The sequence below is a fragment of the Cheilinus undulatus genome, linkage group 2 (assembly GCF_018320785.1).
Source record: "Cheilinus undulatus linkage group 2, ASM1832078v1, whole genome shotgun sequence".
Taxonomy (NCBI): domain Eukaryota; kingdom Metazoa; phylum Chordata; class Actinopteri; order Labriformes; family Labridae; genus Cheilinus; species Cheilinus undulatus.
Window position 1 is genome coordinate 37023319 of NC_054866.1, and position 27157 is coordinate 37050475.

Consider the following 27157-nt stretch of genomic DNA (forward strand, 5'->3'; position numbering starts at 1 on the left):
AGAAGAAATAAAAACGATGTAACAACAGCCTAAAACACTGTTTTCACCCATTAACCTTCCTATTCAATACAGTCTTTACTACCTTCATTCAATGTACTTCTTCATTAAGAGCATCAAAATCAAACAGAGCCAAATTGCTTCAACATAAATTAACTTGGTCATGTCTTCTTAGCAGTTATGCAGCAGCCAGCCTTTGGAGTGATTTTTTGTCTTTCCAATTACAACAAAAACAGCTCAAAACAGATTCTTTTGATGGGACATGCTGATCTTATCACAGCCTCTTCAGAAGATAAACAAATACATGAAAAGTTCACGATGTTTTCATTAAAATTCATGTAACAAACCTGTCTTCAAGCAATTTTCCTTGAACAAGAGTACTACTGTAAATATTACAGGATTAATGCTTCCTACTGCATCCAAAAGAATTGATACCTGCCACTCTATAGAAAAATAAAATCACTTCTGTACATCCAGTTTATGACTGGATTGAGAGGTCTGATGAAACAAGACTACAATATCCTGACACACGACTGGAGGACTTCGTGACTCATTGACGCTAGCGGAACATGTCCATGCAACTCACGCATACTTTCAGTCACACGTACTGGCATGCACAACCACCACACACGCACATCACTCTTTCATTCTGGAGATTTCTCTGAACGACTGGAAAATACACAGTAAATACAGCACAAGTCACAGGCATGATGGAGGGGTGAGTGCAGGGAAGTTAGGTTGCGCAGATTTCTCAGGTATAAAAATCATGTTAGTGAAATGTTAAGTAACTTAACCAGTAAGGCTCTGTCACACTTTGAGACGTCATGACAGAGTAACAAAAACTTTCTCTGAGAGGTTGCGAATAATGCACAGAAGAATCACATCAAACTATTTATCCCACAACACCAATGACAAGGATGAAGCACTGAGGTACTGAGAAGGATGTTAGAGCCTGGAGTGGAGTCTGTCTGCTGCTTTAACAGAGTCAGTTCAGGTGCTCTGGGCATCTTGTCAGGATTCCTCCTGGATGCCAATCTGTGTAAGGTTTAGACCAACAGTGGGAGCATGGAGGAAAGGAAGGGATCAAATTTCCCAAATAGCCTGGGAACATAAAATGATCTGGCTGAGTCAAGCATGTTAATTCAAGCCTTCTTATCCTAAAACTGAAACTGTAACACAAGAAGAAAGTCAGGGGTTTACCAAAGATGCAGCACCAGATCCCTGACTTCACAACCACAGAACTAATGCTAGGAGGGCTTCTCTTCTCTGGCTTCTGGGGAATTCTGGGAAAGGTTGGTTTGTTTTCCTACTGAGTTAGATAAGAAGATCAATACCACTCAAACTTTTGTCCTTTGAAAATGAAGCTTAAGCCAGGAGAAGAGCTATGGGTTGCACCAGCTCTGCATACGACTAGTTTGTACACAAGTTCTAACTTAAGACAGCGTTAACGGTCCATCACATTTAGGGTGTTGCACCAGCAGGGAGACACATCCCTCAGAAATGTGTGACGACTTTCTTGAGACTTATCGTTTTGTTTTCTATGAGCGCTCAGTCACTTCACAATAACATAACATTAAATGACCTTGTGTTTTTGACAATTTTACCACTAGCTGTGAACCATCAATAACTGGCTGTAGATTAAGATTGTTGCCTTTTGTTTTCACCTGATCATAGTGCACTGACATACTGGACATAATTTTCGTCACTGTTGGTTAATTAATGGCATTGAACAGTAGTTTTTTTTCTGTCTGTTCACAGACAACCTGGCACCAGAGGCAGCACTGTAACAATCTACATTAAAAAACATTTCATTGATTGGTCAAATGAAGTAAAAACTTAATATCTGAGACAGTTTGGGGTACAGGATATTTGATTTTTTGCTGATATCTGATATAATGATATTTACAAATTCATTTCAGCTGATACACTTTAAAGTTTTAGAAGGAACAAAGAAGGAAACTTCAGTCCTGAGAGCATACTTAAGGTTAGGGTAAGAAAAAGAAAAGACTTTGGCTGACGTCAGTCTGTTGGTCCTGCCTGACAACTCCAAAAACTTTACTGCACACACAAGTGATGGGTATCGCCACTGATTGCCTGAATTGATTCTGATTCCCAAGGTCCCAATTTGATTTGATCTAATTCAATTCACGATTTGTCAATTTAGGGATGTTGTAGTTACAAAACCCATTTTGCTTCGACATTAAAAAGATTTTTAGAGAACAAAAGCTGGAAGGAGTACAAGAATGTTCCAACCAGGCACATTATTAAAATAAAGATTAGCATTAAAAAATGACTCCAAACTAGTAGTATTTACATTGTATTTTACATCCAGCTCGTACTGATCACACCAAATAGCCCAAATAAAATGACTGGGCGTAAAAATTAAACCTTGAAACTGGGTCCAAAGGTTTTTAGAGACAAGTGCAGGTCAAGTTTCAAGCTGCATAAAAGTGATTTAAGCCCAAGACTGGTTGAATGAGGAGCTGTCAGAAAATGGAGCAGGCTTATATATAAAGATCAACCTCTGGATATAAATTGATATAATTAGAAAATAAGAATCGATCTGAATCAGAGAAGCCTATAACATATGGCTAATATTTACAACCAATACTTAATTTATAAATATTGGCAGAAAAGTCCATATGCCAATATAGATCATTAACTTTTCAGGCTAATAAACGCCAATTATATCAGGCATTCCTAGCAACATTTTGCTTAGCTTGGACATTGCATTCTAGTAGTTAAGATGAACCTAACATCCCTACGGTACAACCAAACAATGACACAACTTAAGTAACAACTTCACTATTTTCAACATAGGGTTAAGACCTAAGACCATTGGACAGAACTTATGCATAGCTGGTGCAATGGATCACAGGACCTGAGGTAAGGACGATCAGTTAGCATCTGCTGAACTTTAGCCAATATCAGCCCTGCTGACAAACATCACCTTATCTAACAACGTGTCGCTGATGTGTATCTATTATGCTACATCAGTTTAATGTTGGCTAGCTGGTATACATAATAGCAGATTCAGATAAGACGTTTTCATACTGAGAAAAGAAGTCGTCTATTGGAAAAACTCTGAAATTGCCTGTAGTGTGGGAATCTTGAGAAAGTTAAACCATAGTTTGTAAGACCTGTTATGGACACATTTCAAAAACAGACAAAAAGAATTATGAAGACATAATTCACCATTCATGTTGGAATCAGCTGTGTTATTTTAAAACATGGGTATCTGTATTGGCACTGATTGTCACATTCAGTGCACCTCTACTTGAGCAGAGGAATTTTTGGTACCTATACTGCCAAAGCTTAGCTTGCTGTCTTTTCCCAACTTTTCTGCCTTTAACATAAACTAGCTGACTTCACTGGCCGTCACATCAAATTTCCCATCCAAAAAAAAAAGAGTGGTTCTTGATCGTTTTACCTGACTCTCTGCCAGGAAGTTTTAAACTGTGGTTCCAATGATTTGAAACTATCCTGTTAATGTTCTGTGGGATTTCATGGCCTTTAGGATGATGTATGGATGGAATAGACATCTGGAGTGAAAAATCCATCCGTATTGGATGTCTGCTGTATGTGCATATGGACAGCATAGGGAAAAGGGGCAGGGTGGAGTAAAGCCTCTAGTGGATTTTCTTTTAGAGCAGAGCTCTTCACATCAACCTGCAAACACCTGCGGTTGGAGTGGTGGAGGCAGGAGCTCATTCTCGATGTTATCGGCGTCGATTGCTGATGATTCTGCAGACGTCGTCTCACTGGTTGTGGTTGCAGGTGGGTTTTTAGTCTCTCCAGGAAAGCTGTCTAGGACACTCTGCACCTTCTGCTCTACTTCGTCCGTCCAGTCGATGAGGTCGCTTTCCAGCTGGCGAGCCTTCTCAATGACGCGTTCCTGCCGTTCCCCGAGCCCTGTCAGCAGATCCAGACGTTTGTGGACCTGACTGAGAGCTGTGCTGCCCGGGGAGCAGGAGGAAGCTCCGGAGGCCTGAGGCCAATTGGGAGATGCCTGACCTGACATGTAGAGCTCAAACTCCTCTGTGCTGAGGTTCAAAGACTGGCCATCCAGCTTCTCAATGAAGGCCACTGCACAGCACTGGAGATCAGACATGATAACACAAATAATAAGCACTGAGTTATGAGCCTGATGGAATTTTTGCCACAATATATTCAGTAGGTTTACCGTTAATATCTGAAAAACACTGCTAGCAGCAAGACAAAAAACAAAACAAACAATAACGACAAAGTGGCTCAACAATACATACACCATTATTTACAGCTCCACAACTCCATAAACATTGAAATATTGACATCATAAAAGCAAACCAGTATGTGCTTATAGGCTCACCAGATTTGTAAAGTAGTAACCATCCTCTCCAGTCATAAGCCTGCTGGGGTTGCAGAAGCGGGTAATGTACTGGATGTTGGACTGCAGTCGGGGAGGATTTGCTTTCAGCACGATGTAGATGAGTGTAGGAAGGAAGTCATCAGCAGACGCGGCCTCTTTCTTGCTGACTTTGATGGCGTTGAAGATGTGCTTGCTGCAACGTGTGATACAGGCCAGTTTGTCCTTGGGCACACGCTTTGAATCCATTTCAATCACATCTGACAGGACGCAGAGAAACAAGAATGGAACAAATTGTTGTTTGAATGTCTGACTACATCCCTCCCACCAAGATATTGACAGAAAGTCACTAAAGCTAACTGAAATAAACCTGATGAGGCCTACCTGTGATTGCTTTGACTACACTATCAGACACCTCAGGGATCTCCTCGTCTACAGGAACACAGAGCATCTCAATAGTGACCCAGTGTAAAGCTCTGCAACAAAACACAATAAGAATCCAAATATACTCATTTCTCCTTAAATTGTTTTATTATGCTCATTGAGAATGCAGTGAAAAAACAGTCACATTTTAACATATTTTATTAACTGACCTGATTCTCTTCTGAATGGCCAGGTCTTTCTTTTCATCATCTGTTGTCTCAGGACAGAAGACTTCCTTATAGAGACGAGTCATCATGTACTTCTCTACCTCATCCATGACAGCCTCCACATGATCTGACGAACCTGGGACAGAAGAAAAATAACAGACACTATGAGACTTTATGCTCTGTGTAATTTACAAGATTTCTGATTACATCAGGTGTTTCTTGACTAGGATATTTCGCACTACCTTTAAACTGCGTCTGGAGGCGTTCAGAGAGGTTCTGATAAAAGTCCTGCACACACTCTGACAGTTCATCAGCACCCATGTCCTGAAAAGGAATAGAAAAGAAATATTAAGACCAGGACTTTTTGATATTTTGTTTAAATGCAATAGTGGCAGAGACAGCTATAAGTGACCATCTTGTTTTATTTTTTGTAATTACAAGACAATCCAAATGATGTAAAAACGGCATCATAGGTCGCAGCAGTATACAAGCTGCAGGTACAAAGACCTAAACTGTCTTTTTAAGTGACACTTTCAAATGCATGGAGCAAAATCAACAACACACAGTGGCACCATCTGTTTTAGCACCTCTTTTAGCTAAAGTATAGTAGTTAAACTCTCAGCCTGTTATATTTGTTGATAAGCTGGCAGACACATACTTAAAATGAAGGGTCTTTTCAATTTAAACAGGGCTTCACAAGTTTTGTATACCTACAGTATCAGTGTATATCCCAGTTCTATGAGATTATGTTGTTATGATGGAGAAAAGATGATATAAAGTGGCGCTAACCTGTGATGTTGGTAACTAGGGAGATGCACGATACTATGGGCGTATATCAGCATATATGAACATTTCAGCTGATATTTACAACCGATATTTAGGCTATAAAAATCAGCCTATATCACGTGCAAGTATTGGATGTACAAACTAATACGCTGATGGGCTGGACCAACACACCTGCATCAGCTTAAAGGCCTCTGCAGTTCAAGGACGATACAAACAAATTAGCTTAGGACAAATATTTATGTGAAAAGGAGGGCAAAACGACCACAGTTCAAATTTTACACAGTGAAAATACATTGCTTATGTTAAAGCTTGTATTGATGAACTACAAACTTCAATACAAATAAATTAGTGTGAATCATTTTGCATGAAAAAACACCTCTAGTGTGTGAGGACCTGAAGCGGTTTTCTTTATTCATCATCATACCTTACACTTTAAAGTATATTTTAATGACTGACATTTGTTGATTTGCTGATCCTCAAACTTTAATTTTGTGTTTTAAGGACTGAAGTCCATTGAAGGTCTGAACTACATTTGAATATCAGTATCGATCTCTGTATTGGCTACAATTAATTTGTAAAAATAAAAATATATCGGATATTGGCAAAAATCAATTATTGTGCATATCTATTGGTAACAGTATGTTTTACAACTCAATTAAGGCAGTTGGATTTGAAAAGGAAACACTGAAAGTAGAAACATTTCACCATTGATATACATTGGATTTCATCTGCATTTCTATTGGCCCAGTCTTATACCGATTGAAAAGAAAAAATTAAAGACAGAATGAGTAAGGATGATGAATTTGCAAACCTTCACAACTGTTACTGTACCATTTAAATGCTTCCTACTAGCTCAGTTCAAAACATTAATAGCTAAGCCATTTTAGCTCACCCGCTTGTAGACCATGCTCTCAGTGAAGGCCCGACACTGTTTGAAGATCTCCCTGCCAGACTTGAGAGGTTTGAGAAAATCAATGAACTCTCGAGTGGCATGGTCACTGTCCACAGAAGAATGGCGGCCTGCAGAGGAGCTCGGGCTGGGGCTAGACTGTGCCTCAAAAGGAGAGTCTGGGAGATGACACAGAATGTTACACTAAACCTGAAACACTTGCACTATTTTGACCTTATTATCTCCATGTCACATGGTGCAGCTGTGGTATGTGTTGAAATCTAAGAGCCCTAATTTCATATTGGTTCATGGGCTATCTGATTACAAAACCAGAGAAGTGGTTTACCATAAACAGAAATTATCAGGCAAAAGTTTCAGTAATCTCAGTTTGTTTCTCAATCATTTTCCAGTAAAACATGCAAACACTTCCTCAAAATGAAGGCAAAAAAGTTAAGCAATTTGGCAAAAAGAGAACAAAACTTTTGCCATGACTGTATAGAAAACGGTTTCCTCTCAAGTACAGAACAAGAATCAAAACCTGAAATAATCAAGATGCTGTGCAGTTGAGTATGTGCAAACCAAGTACCTTTTTTTGGTGGTGTTTTTGTGGAAGGAGTAAAGAACTTTGTAACAGTATGAACTTTGCTTGACTTCTCCTTTGTTTTTCTTTCCTCAAACTTGCTGAAAGGTGTGATGGTCGACTGTGATTGGGTCTTCTGATGTCTACTTGCGTAAGCTTCCTCTTCCTCTCTCTGCAGCCTGTTAGGAAAGACATCTAGGCTGTATTATCATAGACAGATGGACGAATAGGGATCACATCCATAATAGAGCAAAATAGCAAACAGACCTAATAGCAGTAACAGCACAGGGTTTGCCTTCAGGGAATAATCATGCACAGAGCACTAAATACGAGACAAACCTTTCAGCGAGTGCCCAGTCCTCTTGAATCTGTTTTTGCTTTTCTCGTTGATTTTCCTCTCGCCAGCACTTTGAGCACAGGCCCTGCCATGCAGTGTTTCCATAAAATCCACATCCTTTCTTGCAAAGCAGCTCTGACTGGTCCAGATGGATCCCACGTCGCTGGCTCATCATCCTTCACAGAAGACTGCTGGGGTTAAGAGGAGGCACAAAGAGTGAGTACTAGCAGCACTAAAGGCATTAGTTTGATGTGCAAAATGATAAGTCCATCTGCTCCTCCTTTCACACTTTTTCTCAAGAGTAATTTAAACTTTTCCACAGTCTCAAGATTTTTCTGATCTGGCAATGGCCAAGAATGGTATATCTCAAGGTCCAAACATTCATGCCAATCAAAGCCCTAACAGCAATGCAGAAATAATAGAAAGTGGGTCATTCATATGATAAAATATATCACAATTTGACTTGTCCACTAATCAGCCCAAACCAACAGGCAGGAGCTACTGAAGACTCAACGAGTGACCGTGTTAAATGGTGTTTTTATGTGAATGCGTCCGTAGTTGACGTAGTTTCAAGACGTTTGAAGCGTAAAGTGCCTTTGCAAATGCCTCTTCGCCTGTCTAATGCCGATGCAGACTCAACATATAACGCCTTCCTAGATACTAAACTGAAATGTTCGCAAAAACAATGCCTTGTCAACACTGTTGGTAATTACGACAACCACTTGCGCATACGTAAAAGTCGCCAGTTAACACGGTCACACGTTAAACCGAAACACCACTTCTCGTACCAATAACAGTGTAACGTTTCCTCTTCAACAGAATTATATCATGTTGACACAATGGTTTTTCTCTTGTACAGAAATGTCCTGTCGTTTTGGTTGTATAGAGTCCAACGTTACATAGCACTGTAAGTTAATTTTATCAGAATACGACATTTGCTCAGATTATCTACAGTCATCCATCCGTGTTTACTTAAGCTAATTACATAGCTAGTTAACCTTAGCAAGCCAGCTAAGGTGCTAACTTTGCGTAATGTAAAACAAAATGCTCTAGGTAAGCTACGCTGGTTGTTTACGTAAACGTATAGACTCATTCGTAATATTAAGAAGCCACTGGATAACCTTATCGTCTTTCCAGCTGCAGTCTGCTTTTAGTGGATGTTTACACTAGCCAGGCTAAGAGCTAGCTTTGTTCCACAGCCATTTTGTCTGTCAGTTGTTTCTTCTTCGCTGAAATGTCAGTAAATCACAAAACAGGTTAGGTGTACTGCCATCTAGCGCCAAATATCGAAATAACCTCCATAGCTACCGAGAGATGGAGGAAAAATTGCATGGTTTTATTCTCAATACGAACAATGACGAGACTTACCCTTAATAAAGCCAGCAATCCTTTATCGAAAGACAAACCTCCGGAAGGCTATTTTGGTGACCAAACTGACATAAACGAACCTCTGAAGGTCTTTTTTAAAGTTATTTACAGACACGCCATTGTAGCTGTTCATACTAATGCTTAAGAAATACAAACCGTAAAACAGATAAGGACTTAGGTCCAAAGGTTTTTAATTAGCCTAGTCACGGTAATGTCTGTGTTAAGTCAAGCAGAAGGGGATATCAGAGTAAAGGTATTCTTGATCAATCTTATTATCATATTGGCCAAATTCCATATCCATAGACGTAAATTTTCAGGCAAAAGACCACATTTCAATAACTTTTTTAAATGAGTTCAAGCAATATATGAATTCCATCAAATATTCTGAAAAACAAAAAGCAATTAAAACTTTCAGCTTATAATATGCTTGATATCGCTATATAGACACTCATTCCCCCTAGCATTTAATGTTCACTTGTTTGTTCTTTCTCCTACTGTTAATGCACTTAAAATCTATGCAACTGTATACATTAAGTACATGACTGTATGCTGTATACATATGAGCTGTAAATCTATTTTTGTATCTTGAGAAGTGCAATAAAGTTTGATATTAAAAAAAATCAGAGCAAAGGTGCTGGTAAAGGTTTATCATGCTGTGATATTGAGAGTGACATTGCTGACATAGACGTTATAGTAGCTGTTATATATAGCATTCAATCATGTCAAGCATTGACAGCTATTAAAGAAAGCTCCAACAGTATGAAAAGCAACATGAACGTTACTGGGAATAAATTAGGCATAGAAAAAAAATGAATAGGCATATCTGATTCTTACTTTTTGTAAAACAAATTCCTGGGAACCATGGGTAGTTGCTCAAAATATAATCAAGTACATTGAAAGATGCTTCACTGAACTCATTTTTATTGTGAAAAATGTTTTTAGGGAAGTTGCCTCAAAGCTTATACTCTCCAAAATAGCATTTCTTTTGGACAGCTGATCTTGAGACCTTGCTTTCAACATCCCTAAAACAAGCCTTTCATTCATACTGAACACCAAAGAAGAATTTCAAATTTTGATTTTTTATTTGACCATATTTGAAGAAGTCTGTATTTGGAATCTTATACTGTTGTCTTAGTTCAATAACTGACTTAAGTTTCACATTTCTGTTGAACAAGTCTTTAAGTTGTTTTAAACCTGCATCTTTTGATGATATTATGTACTGCAGATAATGGGATATTCACAATTTTATATTAAACATAAAATTTTTCCTGTTTTCTGACATAGTTTTCCCTTACTGGTGAACCTCTGCTGATTCCTTAATTCTGAGACACTGCCTCTCAAAAAATACTCAGTTGATACCCAGGCACATTACTGACCTGTTGTCCGTTAGCCTCATGAGTTGCAAAATGCTCCTCCAACTATTTTTAATGAGTCCTGCTTACTTTTCCAGCCTTTTGTTGCCCTATCTATACTCTTTTGGAGAGGCATTGTTGCCATCATATTCAAAATGAGGCAATATCTTTCCATCAAATGTTAAATTGTCTCAATTTCAAATATCTATGTTGTTTATGTTCTATTGTGAATAGAATATGGGGTTATGAGAATCAAAAATAACAACACTGTTCAAATTTACACTTTACTCAGCACCGCAACTATATATATATATATACAGTTATGTCTCAAAAAATTAGAATATCATGAAAAAGTTCAATATTTTTTGTCACTCTTTTCTGAAAAGGAAACCCATATATTATTTAGACTCATTACACATAGAATGAAATATTTCAAGCCTTTATTTCTTGAAATGTTGATGATTATGGCTTACAGATAAAAAATCCCCAAAATTCAGTGTCTCAAAAAATTAGAATATTACTTAAGATCAATTAAAAAAAAGATATTTTAAACAGAAATATCAGGCTTCTGAAAAGTATGTTGATTTCTATGCCTTCAATACTCAGTTGGGCCTCCTTTTGCATGAATTACTGCATCAGTGAGGCGTGACATGGAGGCGGTCAGCCTGTGGCACTGCTCAGGTGTAATGGAAGCCCAAGTTGCTTTGATAGCGGCCTTCAGGTCATTTGCATTGTTGGGTCTGGTGTCTCTCATCTTCTTCTTAACAATACCCCATAGATTCTCTATGGGGTCCAGGTCAGGCCAGTTTGCTGGCCAATCAAGCACAGTAACACCATGGTAACTGAAGCAGCGTTTGGTCCCAAAAACTTTGTATTGAAGGTTTTACGGATGGATGTGTGTAACACATCCATCACACATCCATCTGGCGTGTCAGGTTAATGGTCCATGAAATCCCCATGTGAAGGACCCCTGAACCCGCAAAGGTCCCTGCATGCTAACATTTGAATTTTTTTTTTTAGTGTCAAATAAAACGAAGAGGGGCCTCTTATTGTTCTTTGCCCAGGGCCCCTAACTTACTAGAGCTGCCCCTGATTAGAGATGTATTTGAACTCTGTAAAATCAGTTTTCTTAAGGGTAGAGTACTTTATACTATAGATGAAAGAGACGTTTAGAAGCCCCCAATATGATCATCAGTGGGCTATAATCAAAATGTGAAGAAGGCTGTCAGTCCTCATCAGGAAGTAGCCTTCCATGGAAAAACACATCAGCAGGCTTGGTTTGGCTCTGCTCGGCCAAAAGCGGTCATGGAAAAGCCCTCGGGGTGCTGCACAGATCTGAGGCTCACCTTTGTGTGCTTACTGCCATACAGCAGTAAACTGTATTTTGGGCGGTGACGGTTCAAAGTAGGCGTTTAGTCGTAGCAGGAACTATCTGCCTTATCTCAGCTGTATTGTACTAGGTTACTCATAAACACATGTGAAAGAAGCTGAAAGCTAAGAAGTCTTTTCTTGAAACTCGCAGACTTTCTCTCTTACAACTTCCTGATTGGAGAAATAAGAAATGGCTGGTAAGAATTCGTGATTTGTTTGCAAATTTTAACCTGGCTGTGTCGCCATGAACTTAGACGAGCAGCTCAGCCTGCAGATAGGAGTATAAACCACATCTCTGTTAGTGTTATAGCAGCCTCGGTGAGGGAGATGAGGGCTTGGATAGTTTCTGTGACATTATCTGCTTTCAATGTAGTCTATTAAAGTGCAATTAATGGGGATTATGTTAGTTTAAGTGAGACACGAGTTAGTTTCACTTTTGATGTTGTTTATGCCCGCCTTTTCCTTTGTTTCGCTGCTGTTCAGTCAAATACACGAACCCTAAAATGAGACAAAAGAAAATGAAGCAGAACTTGTGTTTTATTTCACAAAAACTCTAGTCTACTGGCATAAAGTTATAGTGACATTTGTTCGTATCAGTCTGAATGTCATCCAAAGTGTTTGTGCAGAACAAATGTACACGTTGTAAACGTAGATTTGTGGAGATGAACGTATGAAGTGTGCTTGTCAGCAAGTGTTGGCGCGTGACTTAAAATATGTTAAGATCATTGCCAACAAAACGTATTGCCATTGGATCGACACAGATATATGTTTACGTCTTGTGAGAGGCGAAAAACTTGCAGGTCAAGTTACAAAGAGCAGTTTCCTCTCCGCAGGAAGAAGAGCAACCACATCCCCACCCCCGCAATGAAAAGCAGAGAAAACTCACCATCCATTTAATGGGAATATTAAACACAGTAGGCCACAGGGGCTCCTGTCTAAGCCTGAAGATGTTTGCCATGAAAGACAGAGAAAGCAACAAATTGTAGCGTTTGGAACCATCTTTTGTAGCAAACTGGAGAGCATTTTCAAATGATCACATCTCAACACAAACCCTCTCACAGGGGCGGTTTTAGTGAATTGGAGGCCCCAGGCAAAGATCAATGTGAGCCCCCCCCTAATATCACTCACCTCAACTTCTTTGATGACCGTCATATGAGCGTGATTTAACAGAAGCAGTACAGTGTGCAGTGGCCACACATTTAACTCCATTCAGTGTAAGAAAATCTGCATTATAACCAACATCTGTTAGGTTAAATATTAGTGAATAGTTGGTGACATCAAGCTGAACAAACTGCATTCACCTTAGGCAGAGAATAAAAAAACAAACGTAAATCTGACATCTCCTCCAAAGAGATATGAGAATAAAGCCTCTATGCTTAAATGACTTCAATGCACAAACTTGTGGCTTTTGTTCATAATTTTCTGAAGTTCATGTGCTCTCCTGTTCTAGGGTTTCATGTTTTCAGATACAGTATCTTAGTCAGTGTATCTGGTCCAAGGTTCCAAGAACTTAATGCAGTTAATTTGTATTTCTGCATCAAATCAGCTGCATTACATGAGTTTTTATTATGTTTTTAAGAGAAAAATACAATAGGCTCTATTTTGAGTTATTTTTTCATTGAATCATACTGTACTGTAGGACAACAGGGGTGTCAAACTCATTTTGGGTTGGGGGCCAGATTTGCTCCAATGAGATGTCCTGTTGGCTGGGGAATTTTTTAGCAACATAGTACAACAAAAGCTGATGTAAAGGCTGCTGTAATGTTTATAAAGAGAAATTATCCAATATTAGATACAGTCACCATTTTAATGAGTGCTGCATGTTTGCACACTAAAGGGTTAATTAGCTACTTTAGAAAGAGAATTTACCTGCAGGTAATCTAAACAGGTGAGGCAGAAATATGCTGCCCTTGTAGCATATGACAGTTTTTACAGATTGTAATGTTTTTAGGACCCACTGATGATAAATTTACAAGACTGTGATGTTCATTATAGATATACATTTAACATGACTGTTTATGGATTTAAAACAGCAACCTGTCGTCCACAATGCCTGATCTGACCCTTATTTTACTGGGCCTGGGAACAGTGCACAGAGTCCAACGAGGAGACGAGAGAGAGAGAGAGAGAGAGAGAGAGAGAGCTGGGGAGGCATGGAGAGACGGAGACAGAGACGAGGATCTTGTGGAGATTCATCGCACTTCGGCGAAAAATTGACTCTTAAGCACATGTCTGAGCCCCTAGAGTAGTTCTTCTTCATGTCCACTCTTTGAATCCCCAACATCCCTGCATGCATCATGAACGGGGCCATCTCCATGCGTAATTATGGATAAGCTGCGCCAAGATCAAACATGCTGACCTCACATGTCATAGTCAGTCCGTGTCCAGATTAGGATTGAATGTTCAGTTATTAAATCATTTCACCATTATGAGAAGAATTTCTACCATTTAATGAGAGCTGGAGTTAAATATGCCACTTGACTTCTAAATGATGTCCTGTTTAAATTTAAGTATTTAAGACCACAAGTTCACTTCTTGATGACATAAAATAAGATCTTCTGTAAATGAAATGAGGTTATATTAGTCTGGCATTACAGATTTGTTTTAATGTAGGATTAAATCAGGCTGGAGATTGAGCTGAGTCGCTCACCAAAGTGTGATGCGATGTCTGTGTTTGTGGTTGAGGGACAATTACGCAGAAAGTGTTTGTTATCCTGAGAGCAGCTGTTATAATCCCACTCAGGGGAAGAACTTTGGTTCTACAAGGCAAAATCCACTGGCTTTGACATTTGTTAAGGCCCTTGTGCAAGAAACTAGTCAGAGGTAGGGCTGGACATTGTTAAGAACCTCACGATTCAATTCGATTTCAATTCTTTAGGTTGCGATTTGGTTCGAAATTGATTCAATTCGATATCGACTTAAATGCTTCAATGTCGATTCAGTAAGACGTAGAAATACACAAATAACCTGTTGACAATTTGTTAATAATTATTTTTATGCCCATGGGAACATATTTGGTAAGTCACCTCACATTTTTGAGCAATAAAACATCTGAAAATAAAAAATTTGCACAATAATAACTTATTTGTGCATATGGAGTACAAAAGTAAAAAAACATGACCGTTCTGTATAAACACTGAAAAAGTAAAGTGCATATAAACTCAAATAATATTTCTTTCCTCTTGGAAATTGTGATAAACCTCACATAACATGGTTATGGTATGTTGTTGTTTGGTTGAGTGCGGCCTCCGTCCATACAACGCGAATCATACGCACAGTGGCCCCCAGTGACCAGGAGGTGAATCGATTCAGAGGATTTGCTGAATTGATATTGAATTGGGGGGGAAACATTTCGATGCATCGATTAATCAATATTTTTACCCACCCCTAGTCAGAGGTGTGGACAGGACAAGACTCACTGAGAGAGCAGAGGTGATGCTGCAGCTGCGCTCTGCCGTGCGTCTTTTTATGATGTTCCTCACGGCTCTAAATGGTAAACTATGAATAATTTTCTTTGACCTGGGGAGTGGCAAAAACATAAGTGAGCTATAATCGAAGGGAAAAAAAACCTAGGGAAATTCTTGAGGCCCTCCTTATGGACGAGGCCCCAGGCAATTGCCTACCTTTGCCTAATGGTAAAACCACCTATGCCCTCTCATTGTTGCTCTTTGCAGAGAGGCTTGGAAAGAAAAGACTATCATGTATGAAAACTGGAAAAGCACCCAGAGCACAAAGCCTCAAGACACTGCATGCAGATATACATTGTTTTTCATGTGCATGCAGCATCATGGCAACTGTTTGTGTTCTGGCTTCAGTTTGCTGGGGCCAGTGACCCCCAGGGCTCCCTCAGCATCCTCAGCTCCACAGTCACTACCACTAGCATTAGCTAATCCTTTATTTCTGTCAGCCAATCATCATCACTGTCTCTAGCATCATCCTCATTTGACTCAGATGTTATTAAACTTGTAGGCCTTCCTATCAGGCTCTGCTCTTGAGCACTACAAAATATGAAAATACAGTTATGGACAAAAGTATTGGCACCCCTGGAATTTTTCCAGAAAATACACGATTTCTTTCAGATATTATTGCAATTACAAATGTTTTTTGGTATACACGTTTATTTCATTTATGTGCATTGGAACAACACACACATAAAAAAACAGAAGAAAAAAGCCAAAATTGACAAAATTTGACACAAAACTCAAAATTGGACTGGACAAAATTATTGGCACCCTTTTAAAACTGTGGGTCAATCATTTTTATTTCAAGCATGTGATGCTCATTTAAACTCAACTGTGGCAGTAACAGGCGCTGACAATCTAGAAATTGCACCTCAAGCCAGTTAGAATATATTGAAGTTGACTCAACCTTTGTGTTGTGTGCCTGTGTGTGTCACACCAAGCATGGAGAGGAGAAAGAAGAGCCCAGAATTGTCTGAGAACTTAGAAAGCAAAATTGTGGAAAAATATGAACAATCTCAAGACCATCTCCAGAGATCTTGAAATTCCTTTGTCCACTGTGTGTAATATAATCAAGAAGTTTATAACCCATGGAACTGTGGCTAATCACCCTGGACGTGGATGGAAGAGAAAAATTGACAAAATAATGCAACTCAGGATAGTTGGAATGGTGGATAAACATCCTCAGTCAACTTCCACACAAATTCAGACTGTCCTGCAGACTCAGGGTGCAAAAGTGTCGGCTCGGACCATACGTCATCATCTGAATGAGATGAAGCGCTATGGTAGGAGACCGAGGAGAACCCCACTGCTGACAAAGAGACATAAAAAAGCCAGCCAAAAATGTACCTGAGTAAGCCTCAGTCCTTCTGGGAGAACATTTTGTGGACAGATGAGACTAAGGTAGAGCTTTTTGGAAAAGCACGTCATTCTACCATTTACAGAAAATGAAATGAGGCCTACAAAGAAAAGAACACAGTACCTACAGTCAAACATGGTGGAGGTTCGAAGATGTTTTGGGGTTGTTTTGCTGCCTCTGGCACTGGGTGCCTTGAGGGTGTGCAAGGAATCATGAAATCTGGAGGCAATCGAGATTTTAGGCCGCAATGCAGGGCCAAGAGTCAGAAAGCTGGGTCTGCGTCAGAGGTCATGGATGTTCCAGCAGGACAATGACCCCAAACATATCTCAAAAAGCATCAAGAAATGGTTGGAGACAAAGCGCTGGAGAGTTCTAAAGTGGCCAGCAATGAGTCCAGATCTACAGCTTCTCATTGATATTGGGGATATGTTATACAAATGACAAACTGAAGCTCCACAGCAAGGTTTCCACCTCAGGAGAAACCTCAAAGGGGAGCATTGAGGCTTCCTAATCAGATGCCCAAACTGCTTCAACTATTTTTCAGCTGCCACTTTTGGTTCAGTGGGGTAGTTGCTTGATTGCTGAGATCCTAATCCTATTGCTAAGGTGCTGTCCCTGGCCTTGATACAGTATGACAGCAGCATTTTAGGTTGATTCCCATCTTCAGTACGGGTCTCTTTCTACTGGCTGGTTCAGTCCACAGATTCTTGAATGGATCTGAACCAGTCACTCATGGTTTTGTAAAGTTGATGATGTTTTTTGTGTTATGTGGTCAGGTTGCGCCCTACTTTTGGGGGCTAGTCCAGGTTACCTGTTTTCCTTCCCCCAAATGTCATCTCCCGTTCTTTTCCCCTGATTTCCTACAAAGTTTACTCTCCCGTCCTCTCTGTATTCTCCCTTCTAGCTGAGCTTTTCAAGGCCAGGAAAAAGTTTGTGGAGTTGGTGTCCAAAGATGTGATCAAGCAGCTTCTGGACGACATATACGATGATGGTATTGTGAATGAAGGGGAGAAAGACTCGATACTTGAAGAGAACGTGAGCAGAACAGACAAGGCAAGGAGTCTCATTGACACCGTCAGGAGAAAAGGAGATGAAGCCAGCAGGAAGATGATTGCTCACCTTCAAAACAGGGATGCAACACTGTACTCTGAGCTGGGTCTGTCCTGCAGTCAACCTGCTAAGCCAGGTGAAATAATCTTTGTACTATTTTGATTCAGTTTGATAGTATGGTGTAATGCCATCATAGAAATAAATGGGGATTTTATTTTAAATAACTGTTTTGCTGTTTCAGCTGCAGCGCCCATTCAGGAGCAGGGATGGTCAACCACGCTCATCTCTTCTACTGAGGACTTTTGGAGGGAAAAACAGAATGATACAAGTGTTAGTCATTCATAACAATCACATCAATAACCGCATAGTCTGTTACTTTGGTTTGACATGCCTCATTAACATCTGCTTTACAGATTTACCCGGTGACCAAAGATTCCATTAAGAGCCGTGTAGCTCTGCTGATCACTAATATAAAGTTCACTGATGAGAGGTGGAACAGAAATGGAGCTGAGAAAGATGAAGAGAACATGGAGAAACAGCTCAACAGCTTGGGATACGAAGTGGTGAAACATACAAACCTCACAGGAAAGGTACCAAAAACAGAATCAAAACATAGCTATTTTTATCTTGTTGGTTTTGCAATGCACCAATTCCCTTTCTTTGTTCTTTCAGGCAATAGATGACGCTGTCATTGAGTTCTCTAAACATCCTAAACTTAAAGGGACAGACAGTGTGTTGGTGGTCCTCATGTCTCATGGGAAACTGGGTGCTGTCCTCGGCGTTGAGTGGAAAGAAGGGACTTCTGGTGATGAGACGCCAGATGTGTTTCCCATAGACAACATTTATAAACATCTGGGCTCAGAGAGGTGTCCGGCATTGCTCAATAAACCAAAGATTATTGTCATCCAGGCCTGCAGGGGAGGTGATCCTCATCTAAGTTAAAACAGTAGGAGTGGAATAAGGTCTTGCTTGTTTTTTTGTAATAAAGATACATCCTGTGTTTCAGAGAAAGAAGGATCGGTGCTGATTAAAGATGGTCCAACCTCAGCTTTGGCCTGTGATGATATGAACAGCTCATCTGAAAACTTCGAGGAGGACAATCTGCGATTTGTACACAAAGAAAAAGACTTCATTTCTCTTCTTTCCTGCACCCCTGGTTAGTTAACTTCAATCATCACTCTGCATTAGTCATAATTGTAATATAATGTGATGAAACCATAAAATTTGTTGTTTTTGTATCATTTTCTGCAGATACTGTCTCATATAGAAACAGAGTCCTAGGATCTATCCTGATCCAGTATTTGGCTGAAGTCTCCAACACCTTTGCACACAAGGACGACATTGAGGAGCTTTTCAGAAAGGTAAGTTTTAAGTACATATTTGCATTTGGATTTAAAATATAGTATAATACTCAACTATCCATAGGCAGATAATACAATGATCAATCAGGCACAAGTAAGCAGTAAAGATGATGCTCCTTTTTTCAGCTTTGGTTTTTCTTCCTTGCTAACAGTTTGTTCCTGTCTCACAGGTCATGCAACGCTTTGAAGACTTTTCAATTCAAGCTAAGAGACAGATGCCAACCAAAGACAGATGCAGCCTTACAAGGCGCTTTTACTTTTTTCCAGGCCTCTGAGACACTCAAGTGTTTGCTTGCAACACTCCTTGATTTTACAAATAAGTAAGAATATTACTGGCACACATGCCAGTAATATTCATGAGATCCATTTGGGCCCATGTAAAAAAAAAACATCTTAATTATCTGCTTTAAACTCATTGAAAAAGAACTCTGCATATCAAGACATATTGGCTTTATTGTATTAATATCAGTGCCTTTTATATGTACGCTGTACAAAGAAACATACCAGATTCATACATTCTGTGAAAATTCAAAACAAAAGATTCACATGTTGGTCGCCAAAACTGTGCAACACACTCTAGGTACTGATGCTGAATGGTTGCATTGCTCTTCGTCTTGCATCTTATACTATGTAGAGTCATTCCTGGCTTTTTTCTTCCTCTATTCATAGAGGAGGAAAGAGAAATCTCTAGCATTACTTGTAGTTTAGAGAGCAACTTCATTAGACCCAACGCGTTTCAGCTTGTAGCATACCCCGATGAACTGCCATACCCTGGAAAGAGTTACCACTGTTCCAAGTTTTCCCCATTTGTGGATAATAGCGCTCACCATGGTTCACAGGAGTCCCAAAACCTTAGAAATGGTTTGGTGATAGATGTCAAGGACTTTGTTTCTCATCTGTTCTCTCTGTTTCCTTCAAGACTACATCCTCCATGCATGTTGGAAGTTGGTGAGGTTGTGCTAGAGTTACCTCCTTCAGCTCTTCTTTAGTCATAGAGGAGTACAGTGGATAGTCAGAAACAGGATTGAGGGAGTGGGGGAGAGAAAATGTCTGCTGTTTCTTTGCAAATCATACATATAAAAGTCACTGATGTGAATGTATGTAATGTTATCTCAGTATGCACTGTTCATTTTTTAATAGCATTTAAATGTGGTATTTTTGCCTTTTTTTCTTACTTAAAAATGTTATTGAAATGGATAGCAATACAAGATTTATACTGCATAAAAAAATATCTCAGTGCTGTGGTGTTAAGCAAAAGTTAGATTTGAGGGATAAGGATGCTTGGTGGCTATCTCAGATAGCGTTTCATATATTTTGCATTATAAGCATTTTACAGCTTAATATAAGCTGCTTTTCAGAACTGTATTTTATACATCATTTTCACATACAAACATTTTCTGGATGCTGACTCTTTTATATAATTTTTTACAGCTTTGAGCAAAATAAAAACATTACTATTTTAAAAGACTGTGCCTCTTTTTCAAAGACCATCAGAACTCCAGATTTGTGAGAAACTTATATATGTTATAAATGCCCAATTCATGCATGCTGCCATGAAATTCCCATAGGACTGGTCTGGTTCCTTTTTATTTGGACCACATATTTAGGCAATGTACAACTTTAATGTGTTACAATGTGATCTTTAGCATAAATCCATCACCATAACTTTGCTTTAAGACTTGATTTAAATGCTTCTCATCATATTTTACCCACTCCCTTAACATACATAAGGGGAACTATACAGTTTTTACAAACTCCAAGCTGGCTTTCATGTGTTGTGCAATGATGAGTCTTCTGTCTAGCCACTCTGCCATAAAGCCCAGATCAGTGGAGGGCTGCAGTGATGGTTGACCTTCAGGAAATTTGTCCCATCTCCACACAGGATCTCTGAAGCTCAGTCAGAGTGAACCTCAGGTTCTTGGTTTACCTCTCTTACTAAAGGCCCCCTCCCCTAATTTATCAGTTTGGACAGGTGACAAGCTCTTGGAAGAGTCTTGGTTGATCCAAACTTTTTCTATTCGAAAATTAGGGAGGCTTCTGTGCTCTTGGGAATTTTCAGTGCAACAATTTTTTTTCTGTAGCCTTTCCCAGATCTGTGCCTTGCAATAATCCAATTCTGAGCTCAGCAGGCAGCTTCTTTGACCTCTGATTTACATTGTCAGCTGTGAGGCCTTCTATAGAGAGTTGTGTGCCTTTCCAAATTATGGTCAATTGATTTACTTTACCACAGATGGGATCCAGTCAAGGTGCAGAAACATCTCAACTACAATCAAGAAAAATAGGGGGAATTTGAGCTAAATTTGAAGTGGTTTTGGGGTCTAAATATCTATGTCAAAGTGATATTTCATTTTTTCATTTTTAATAACATTTCTAAAATTATGGGGGCCTAGATGGCATAGTGGTTTAAGTTGAGACCCATATATGCAGTTGGCCTGGGTTCAAATCTGGCCTGTGGTACTTTCCAAAGTCTCTCCCCAGCTCTCTCATCCCCGTTTCCGAATTCTGTCCTCTGTCAATAAAGGCATAAAAGCCCCCCCCCCAAAAAAAACATCCAAAATTATGTATTCACTTTGTAATAATTTGGTACTGAGTATAGATTAATGAGAAGTTTAAAAAAAGTTTTTTTTCACTGTAGCATCAGGCTGCAACATGATGAAACTGAAAAAAGGGAAGGGGGTCTTTCTTAATGCACTGTATGTCCCTATTTTTGAGGTTTTAAAAAATGGCCACTGTAACAATAAATAGGACCTCTGCAGAAAAATACCTAAATTGTCCTTCAATGGACATGGTATTCACAGAAAAATCCTGACTGAGAACACTGGTGGAAATGAAAGCACAGACTCTTAAAAATGACTTTTCAGACAAACTTTACTTGAAAAAGCAAATCAAAACCAAACTGAAATCAAAATTATAAAACAGTGTCATCACAATACAACACAAAGGCAACACCTTGAATAGGCAACACGGGAACATGGTTGCAGTTTGTGCATGTCTGATGTGTTACCAGAAAACTGATATGAGTCTTTTCGACGGCTACATGAGTTCATGCTTTCACTGACTCATCAAGTTCACTCTTAAAAAATACAACAAAGTAGTCTGACACGATATACACTCTGTTTAAAGCTTATAAAAAGACATAAAACAACAAGAGTTTGTCACTTACAAACCAGCATAATCAATCCAACCAGACTAGACTGCATTTTAACAGCTTATTTGAACATATTGGCAGTGTTAGAGAGCTTTATATCAGTTTACACTTTTTACAAAACAAAGACACAGGTGGCTAGTAAGCACTCATGCTCTCATCTCATGTCTCACTCGGCACATTCAAACTTGTAGCTACAAATGAACACTTATTCTCTTTCACTTTTATGCATGCACACGCTCACCCAACACTGGAGCAACGGTCAGAAATGCTTCACAACCAGTAAGGCCAGATGAAGATAAATACAGTAGCATTGCTCTCATAAACTACAAAAGAGTTAAAATTTGGCAGTGTGAGGATTCTACAGAAATGATCAAAAGTGTCATTCATTCCTTGTAACAGAAAAATGACATCTTTACAGCAAACAAAGTCATGCAGAACTTTTGAAAGGAGGTAGAGGACAATAGAAAGAGAACATAAAAGAGATTAATGAAGGAATAAAGATAATTCTGTGGAAAACATGTCTGAAAATGAACTGCAGATCAGCGACCTGTCACTTTGCCTGTACAACACAAAATAGACGTTACAACCGAATAAGCATCATATTTGGAAGTTGGAATGTATTAGTATAGTGTTACGTATCATTTAGCATCTTTGTCATTCAAGAATTCACTTTTTGAAAACATCATATTGTTGACAACATTCAACACTCAGATAACACTTTGCAGCACCACACGTTTACAAAATAGCAACTCATGCGGGAACACCTCTGGCCCTGTACACTGTGTTCAATGTGTCATACAGTTTGCAGCACACCTTGTGCTTACCATGTTTTAGATTGCATCCGTGAGAACAGGACACTGCAAATGTGGATCTCTTGTATACAGTATGTGTGTTGGGTGTATGTGTAGCTGTCTGCCTTTTAGTGCCACTCTGGTTGAGGTTTAGGCCAGCGTTCCCCCAACAATGGAAGCTACTACAACTCCCAGAATTACACAGCATATAATAATCATTATTTTCTTCTGCACAATGTTAAAACAATAGATGAAAAGAGATCCAAGGCAGCATTGTGGGGAAAAAAGAAAACATGTCTGAAACATCAGATTAACAGTGTTGCAATATAAGAAAGCATACGAACAAAATGCAGTTCAGACAACAAGAACTTTTCAATTCACGGTAGAGAAAATAATTTCAAGAGTTTGCTGACGTTTGACTGTGGTTTGGAATGAAGTTGTTACATAAATCAGTCCTGGTGAACATAATTGGTCTTTTTGATGGAAAATTGACAAAAATCCCCTTTTTAATGTCAAAGTGAAAACAGATTTCTATACAGTTGACACCTCGATCAGTCTGTCCTCACAAACCAAGTGACCGTGCAAGAAGGAGACTAGAGAGAGAGGCCACAGAGATACCTATGACTTCTCTGAAGGAGCTACAAGCTTCAGACCAATCTTATCCAGTCTGCAGGAGAATTATGGCTTGGGAGAAGATTTATTTTCCAGCAAGACAATGCCCAAAGCATACAGTGAAAACTACACAGAAATTGTTGGCCGAGTCAATATCCCTGTGCAAGCTGACAGAGTTTGAGCAGTTTTTCAAAGAAGGACGAAGTAAAATTGCAGTTTCCAGATGTGCAAGCCTGACTTAGACCTATTCATACAGACTTTGTGCTGTGATTGCAGCCAAAGTTGCATCTACTAATTACTGATCTGAAAGGGGTAAATATTTATGCAGTCACTAAATTCAATTAATCTAAATTTAATTGACATTATTTGGAAGAAATCTGTTTTCACTTTGACGTTACTTTTTTTTTGTCAAAATGGCGAAATTATATTGACCATGATTGATTTATAAAATCAGTGAAAGGGTAAAACATCCAATGGGGTGAATACTTTTTTTTAAATAAACACTGTGATTACAGAAGCATAAAATGACATTTTTTCATGAGAAAGTTTTGGAGAGGAATAAATCCATCAAAAAACACAAGCAAACTCCTACATATAATTTGCAGGAGTTTGTTTGCTATTTTTGTTATCTAACACCCGAAATGATCCAATGATGGATGTTTTAAGCTTCTGTTTGTGTTGCCATGTTTGGAAATTAATACAGATATCATCAGATTTTTAATAGTATCATATCAAACTTTAAATTCTGGTATCATGACAGCCCTATATAACAACAAATCAAAATTTAAAAAAAGCAAAAACTAATGTCAAGTAACTGCATTTTGTTCAAACCAGGTAACACAATATGTGATGCCAAAAATACATAAATGTGAAGTGTTTTTACATTGAGTAAATATGGAAAGGCCACATTTACGTCCACTTTGATGCAACATTCAATAGCTTTGACAGCCACATACATGCAGTGAGCTGAAATCAGCTTAAAGCAGGGGTGTCCAAACCGTTTTAGCTGAGAAACACAAAGACAAGAGGACCACTTTGATATACCTCATCTTTAAGCTGTTTAGGTTAGTAACACAAATACATTGTGGGATAAAATATGTTGAGGAACTGAATATGCTTTAAGAGACTCTAAGAGGCTATTACAGGAGAGCCCAGCTCCAAACACACATGGATGGACTTTACAAAGGAAATTCACAGAATGGAAAGGCTTAAGGCTGCTTCACTTTCAAATGTCCCATGTACACAAGCATCAGTGAGAGAGCTTTCTGTTTTTATGCCCCAGAACTTTGGAATTTAGTCTCCCTGGGCATTAGACTAACCAGCTCCATTGATGCTTTTAAAAGAAAACTGAAGACACATCTTTTTAATTTGGCTTTTAACATGAGGTCATTTTTATTGTCCTTTTATATTTTTACCTTAGTGTTATCATTATTTAATCTATGGTTTTGTATTTTACTGGCTTTTTTTACTGACTTTTAATATTTTACTCACTTTACTGTATTTGGTTTTTTCCTCAGTTTGTTTTATTCTATTCCTTACTGTCTTTTGTTCTTTTTTGTTTGTATTGATCTTTGCTGTTTGTCGGTTCCTTGTAAAGCGTTATGGGCTACATGTCTTATGTATGAAAGGTGCTGTACAAATAAATAAATTTGAGTTGAGTTTATCATAAGCTGGGAAAACTCAGGCCATTTAAGGGAAAACTGATTAACAACTTAACTCCTCTGAGGCTCCTCCCACTTACTTAGAGATAAGAAACTGTCATGTAAACAAGATCACTCCCCTTCAGTTCATGTTTTTTGTTTCCTTTTGTTTAATTTCTTTATGTCTAAACACCTTTGTTAGGCTTGTGGCAGACGTGCTGGATAGACACATGAATGAGACACAGTTTGTTTGTGATAATTGCAGTCATCAATAATGAGACAATTTAAGAAAAGAACATATTTTAAGAAAAACAGCTCACATAACAAAATTCCTTTAATGGCCAACAAGGCATATATCCTGAGGATTTTGGGGTGGGTGAGGGCCAGTTGCTCCTTGAAACCTCACCATTCAGACACAAAAAAAGAGTGAACTGAACAAAGCTGCCAAACTTAACAGGAGTGTTAGTGCTTAGATATGATCACTACTGATGAAAAGTAACTCATTACATTTACTCACATTGCTGTAATTGGGTGGCTTTAAGTGTACTTGTAACTTTTGATTAAGTTGTTAAAGTCAGTATTTAATGAAGCAGATTTTGGGTACTTTACAACATTTAAAAAAGTAACAATTTCTGATAAAAATTGAAACTAAACAGCAAAAAGGGGAGGTTCTACTTCTCCAGTCGGTTGTTGGTTTACGCTTCTACATGACAATCAGAGACAAAAAGCAGAGGAATGATTTCACATTAAATCCAAAATTGCTGCCTTGCATTTTTATCATAAAGGTGTTCCTTGAATTGAAGAGCCTGTTAGAGATCATATTTATGAGTTTTTCCTGAACATGAGGGAAAGATCTGATTAAACTTCAAAAAACAAATCTTTGTTTCTATAGTAAATTCAAGGATCAGTAACTGAAATTCTACTTGAGAAAGTTTCAATAAAAGCTACATGACTTTGACAATAATAATCCTGTACTCTTGTGATTGGCGCAGTAAGCTTACAAAACTAGACCAGCAGATAGAGCAAGGGAGTGTGGTGCATTTGCTGCTGTTCTTTTTTAATCAGGTTGTTATGAACCATAATGTTTGTTTTTGTTTTTTTTTGTCAGTATGATGTTGTCATCTCAATTTAGACGTGACAATAAGCATGTCAATTATTCTTCTTGTCAAATTTTTTGTTTACAGAATCAACACAGCACCACCTGTGTTGAAACTAAAAGGTACAACACAGTCAAGCACTAGCTGCATGCTCCACTGCAGGCCATATTTAATTTCATTTAAAGAATTTGCTGCAGGCCAATTATGGCTGCAGTGGCCCAAAGGCCGTAGTCTGGACACCCCTGGATTTAAGTAATAAATATTAAAAAATACACACACAAATCCTCCATACTGACCTCAAACCATATAACGCATATCCACTTGGCAGTTAGCATGAATAAACGTGTAGTATTGTGCAACCACAAAAACATGCAAAGCTTCAAAACTCCACAGAACATACACAGTACAAAGTTTAGTGAATTGTTACACAAAAAACAGCCACCAAAGTAAAACAAACTGGTTCCTGAATAGTTTTTAATAAGACAAAATACTTTATGAAAGTATGTCTAAGTTCATACAGACATATTAGTCTGCCTACAGACCAGTAATGTAGGCGTCATGTCCTGCCCCGTGCTGCTGTAAGGGGCTCTCTTAAAACCTTAACTGAGTCCAATCGAGAGGGCAATAATGAGGATGGTCAGACACAGTAGTGCTACACAACCTGCTATCAGGATCACCTTCTGGATAGGTGGAAAGAGGAGAAACAAAAAGGTAAAACATCAGTTTGTAGTCCTACAGATAAAGGAGATAATGAATAAGAGTCTAAAAGGAGGAAGAGAGAAGGAAAGAAAAGGAGAATCTGAAGTTGTTGTCTCTAGGAGGGTGGATACTGAGGTGGAGAAGTCATTCAGTAAAACTGAGATAAAATTCCTCTCTAAGTGCTATACTACATATTAACCAAAAGGTGGCAGAGTTGTTGTTGAGAATACGGTTGATTACAACGAACAGGTCTGCAGTGATTGTCAGCCACAGTGAACTGTAGACCACTTTTTCACTTATACTATATTTAAAGACTTTTTATTTAT

At 38.7% G+C, this 27157-nt stretch overlaps 3 protein-coding genes across 5 annotated transcripts in view; 1 reads left to right on the forward strand and 2 right to left on the reverse strand.

The window, feature by feature from the left end:
- Window positions 1-1742: 1742 nt before the first annotated feature.
- Window positions 1743-7699, reverse strand: LOC121516252 (rab5 GDP/GTP exchange factor-like). The gene is made up of 8 exons (XM_041797440.1): window positions 7527-7699; window positions 7194-7366; window positions 6611-6786; window positions 5175-5256; window positions 4936-5068; window positions 4727-4818; window positions 4346-4602; window positions 1743-4093 (listed from the first exon to the last, which is right to left on the reverse strand). Exons 1-8 carry the CDS (start codon window positions 7697-7699, stop codon window positions 3662-3664), a joined length of 1518 nt encoding a protein of 505 aa, XP_041653374.1. The 3' UTR covers window positions 1743-3661.
- LOC121516260 (caspase a-like) lies at window positions 7608-20304 on the forward strand. 2 transcript variants are annotated; one of them, XM_041797462.1, is made up of 8 exons: window positions 7608-7740; window positions 17338-17619; window positions 17725-17813; window positions 17897-18073; window positions 18156-18405; window positions 18490-18639; window positions 18735-18844; window positions 19015-20304. In XM_041797462.1, the coding sequence occupies exons 2-8, from the start codon at window positions 17541-17543 to the stop codon at window positions 19117-19119; spliced, it is 960 nt and encodes a 319-aa protein (XP_041653396.1). In that variant the 5' UTR covers window positions 7608-7740; window positions 17338-17540; the 3' UTR covers window positions 19120-20304. The 2 variants fall into 2 exon arrangements, with proteins under 2 accessions (XP_041653396.1, XP_041653388.1); XM_041797454.1 differs by lacking the exon at window positions 7608-7740 and adding an exon at window positions 11441-11812.
- Window positions 20305-21746: 1442 nt separating this feature from the next.
- The window catches only part of LOC121520668 (syntaxin-1A-like), a 117511-nt gene continuing 112100 nt past the window's right edge, over window positions 21747-27157 (reverse strand). Inside the window, exon 10 of one of the 2 annotated variants that reach the window (XM_041804239.1) lies at window positions 21747-23011. In XM_041804239.1, the coding sequence (XP_041660173.1) occupies window positions 22934-23011 (78 nt within the window). In that variant the 3' untranslated portion in view covers window positions 21747-22933. Of the gene's footprint in view, window positions 23012-23866; window positions 26813-27157 lie in introns of those variants that run through there. The other variant, XM_041804231.1, reaches the window with a different exon arrangement.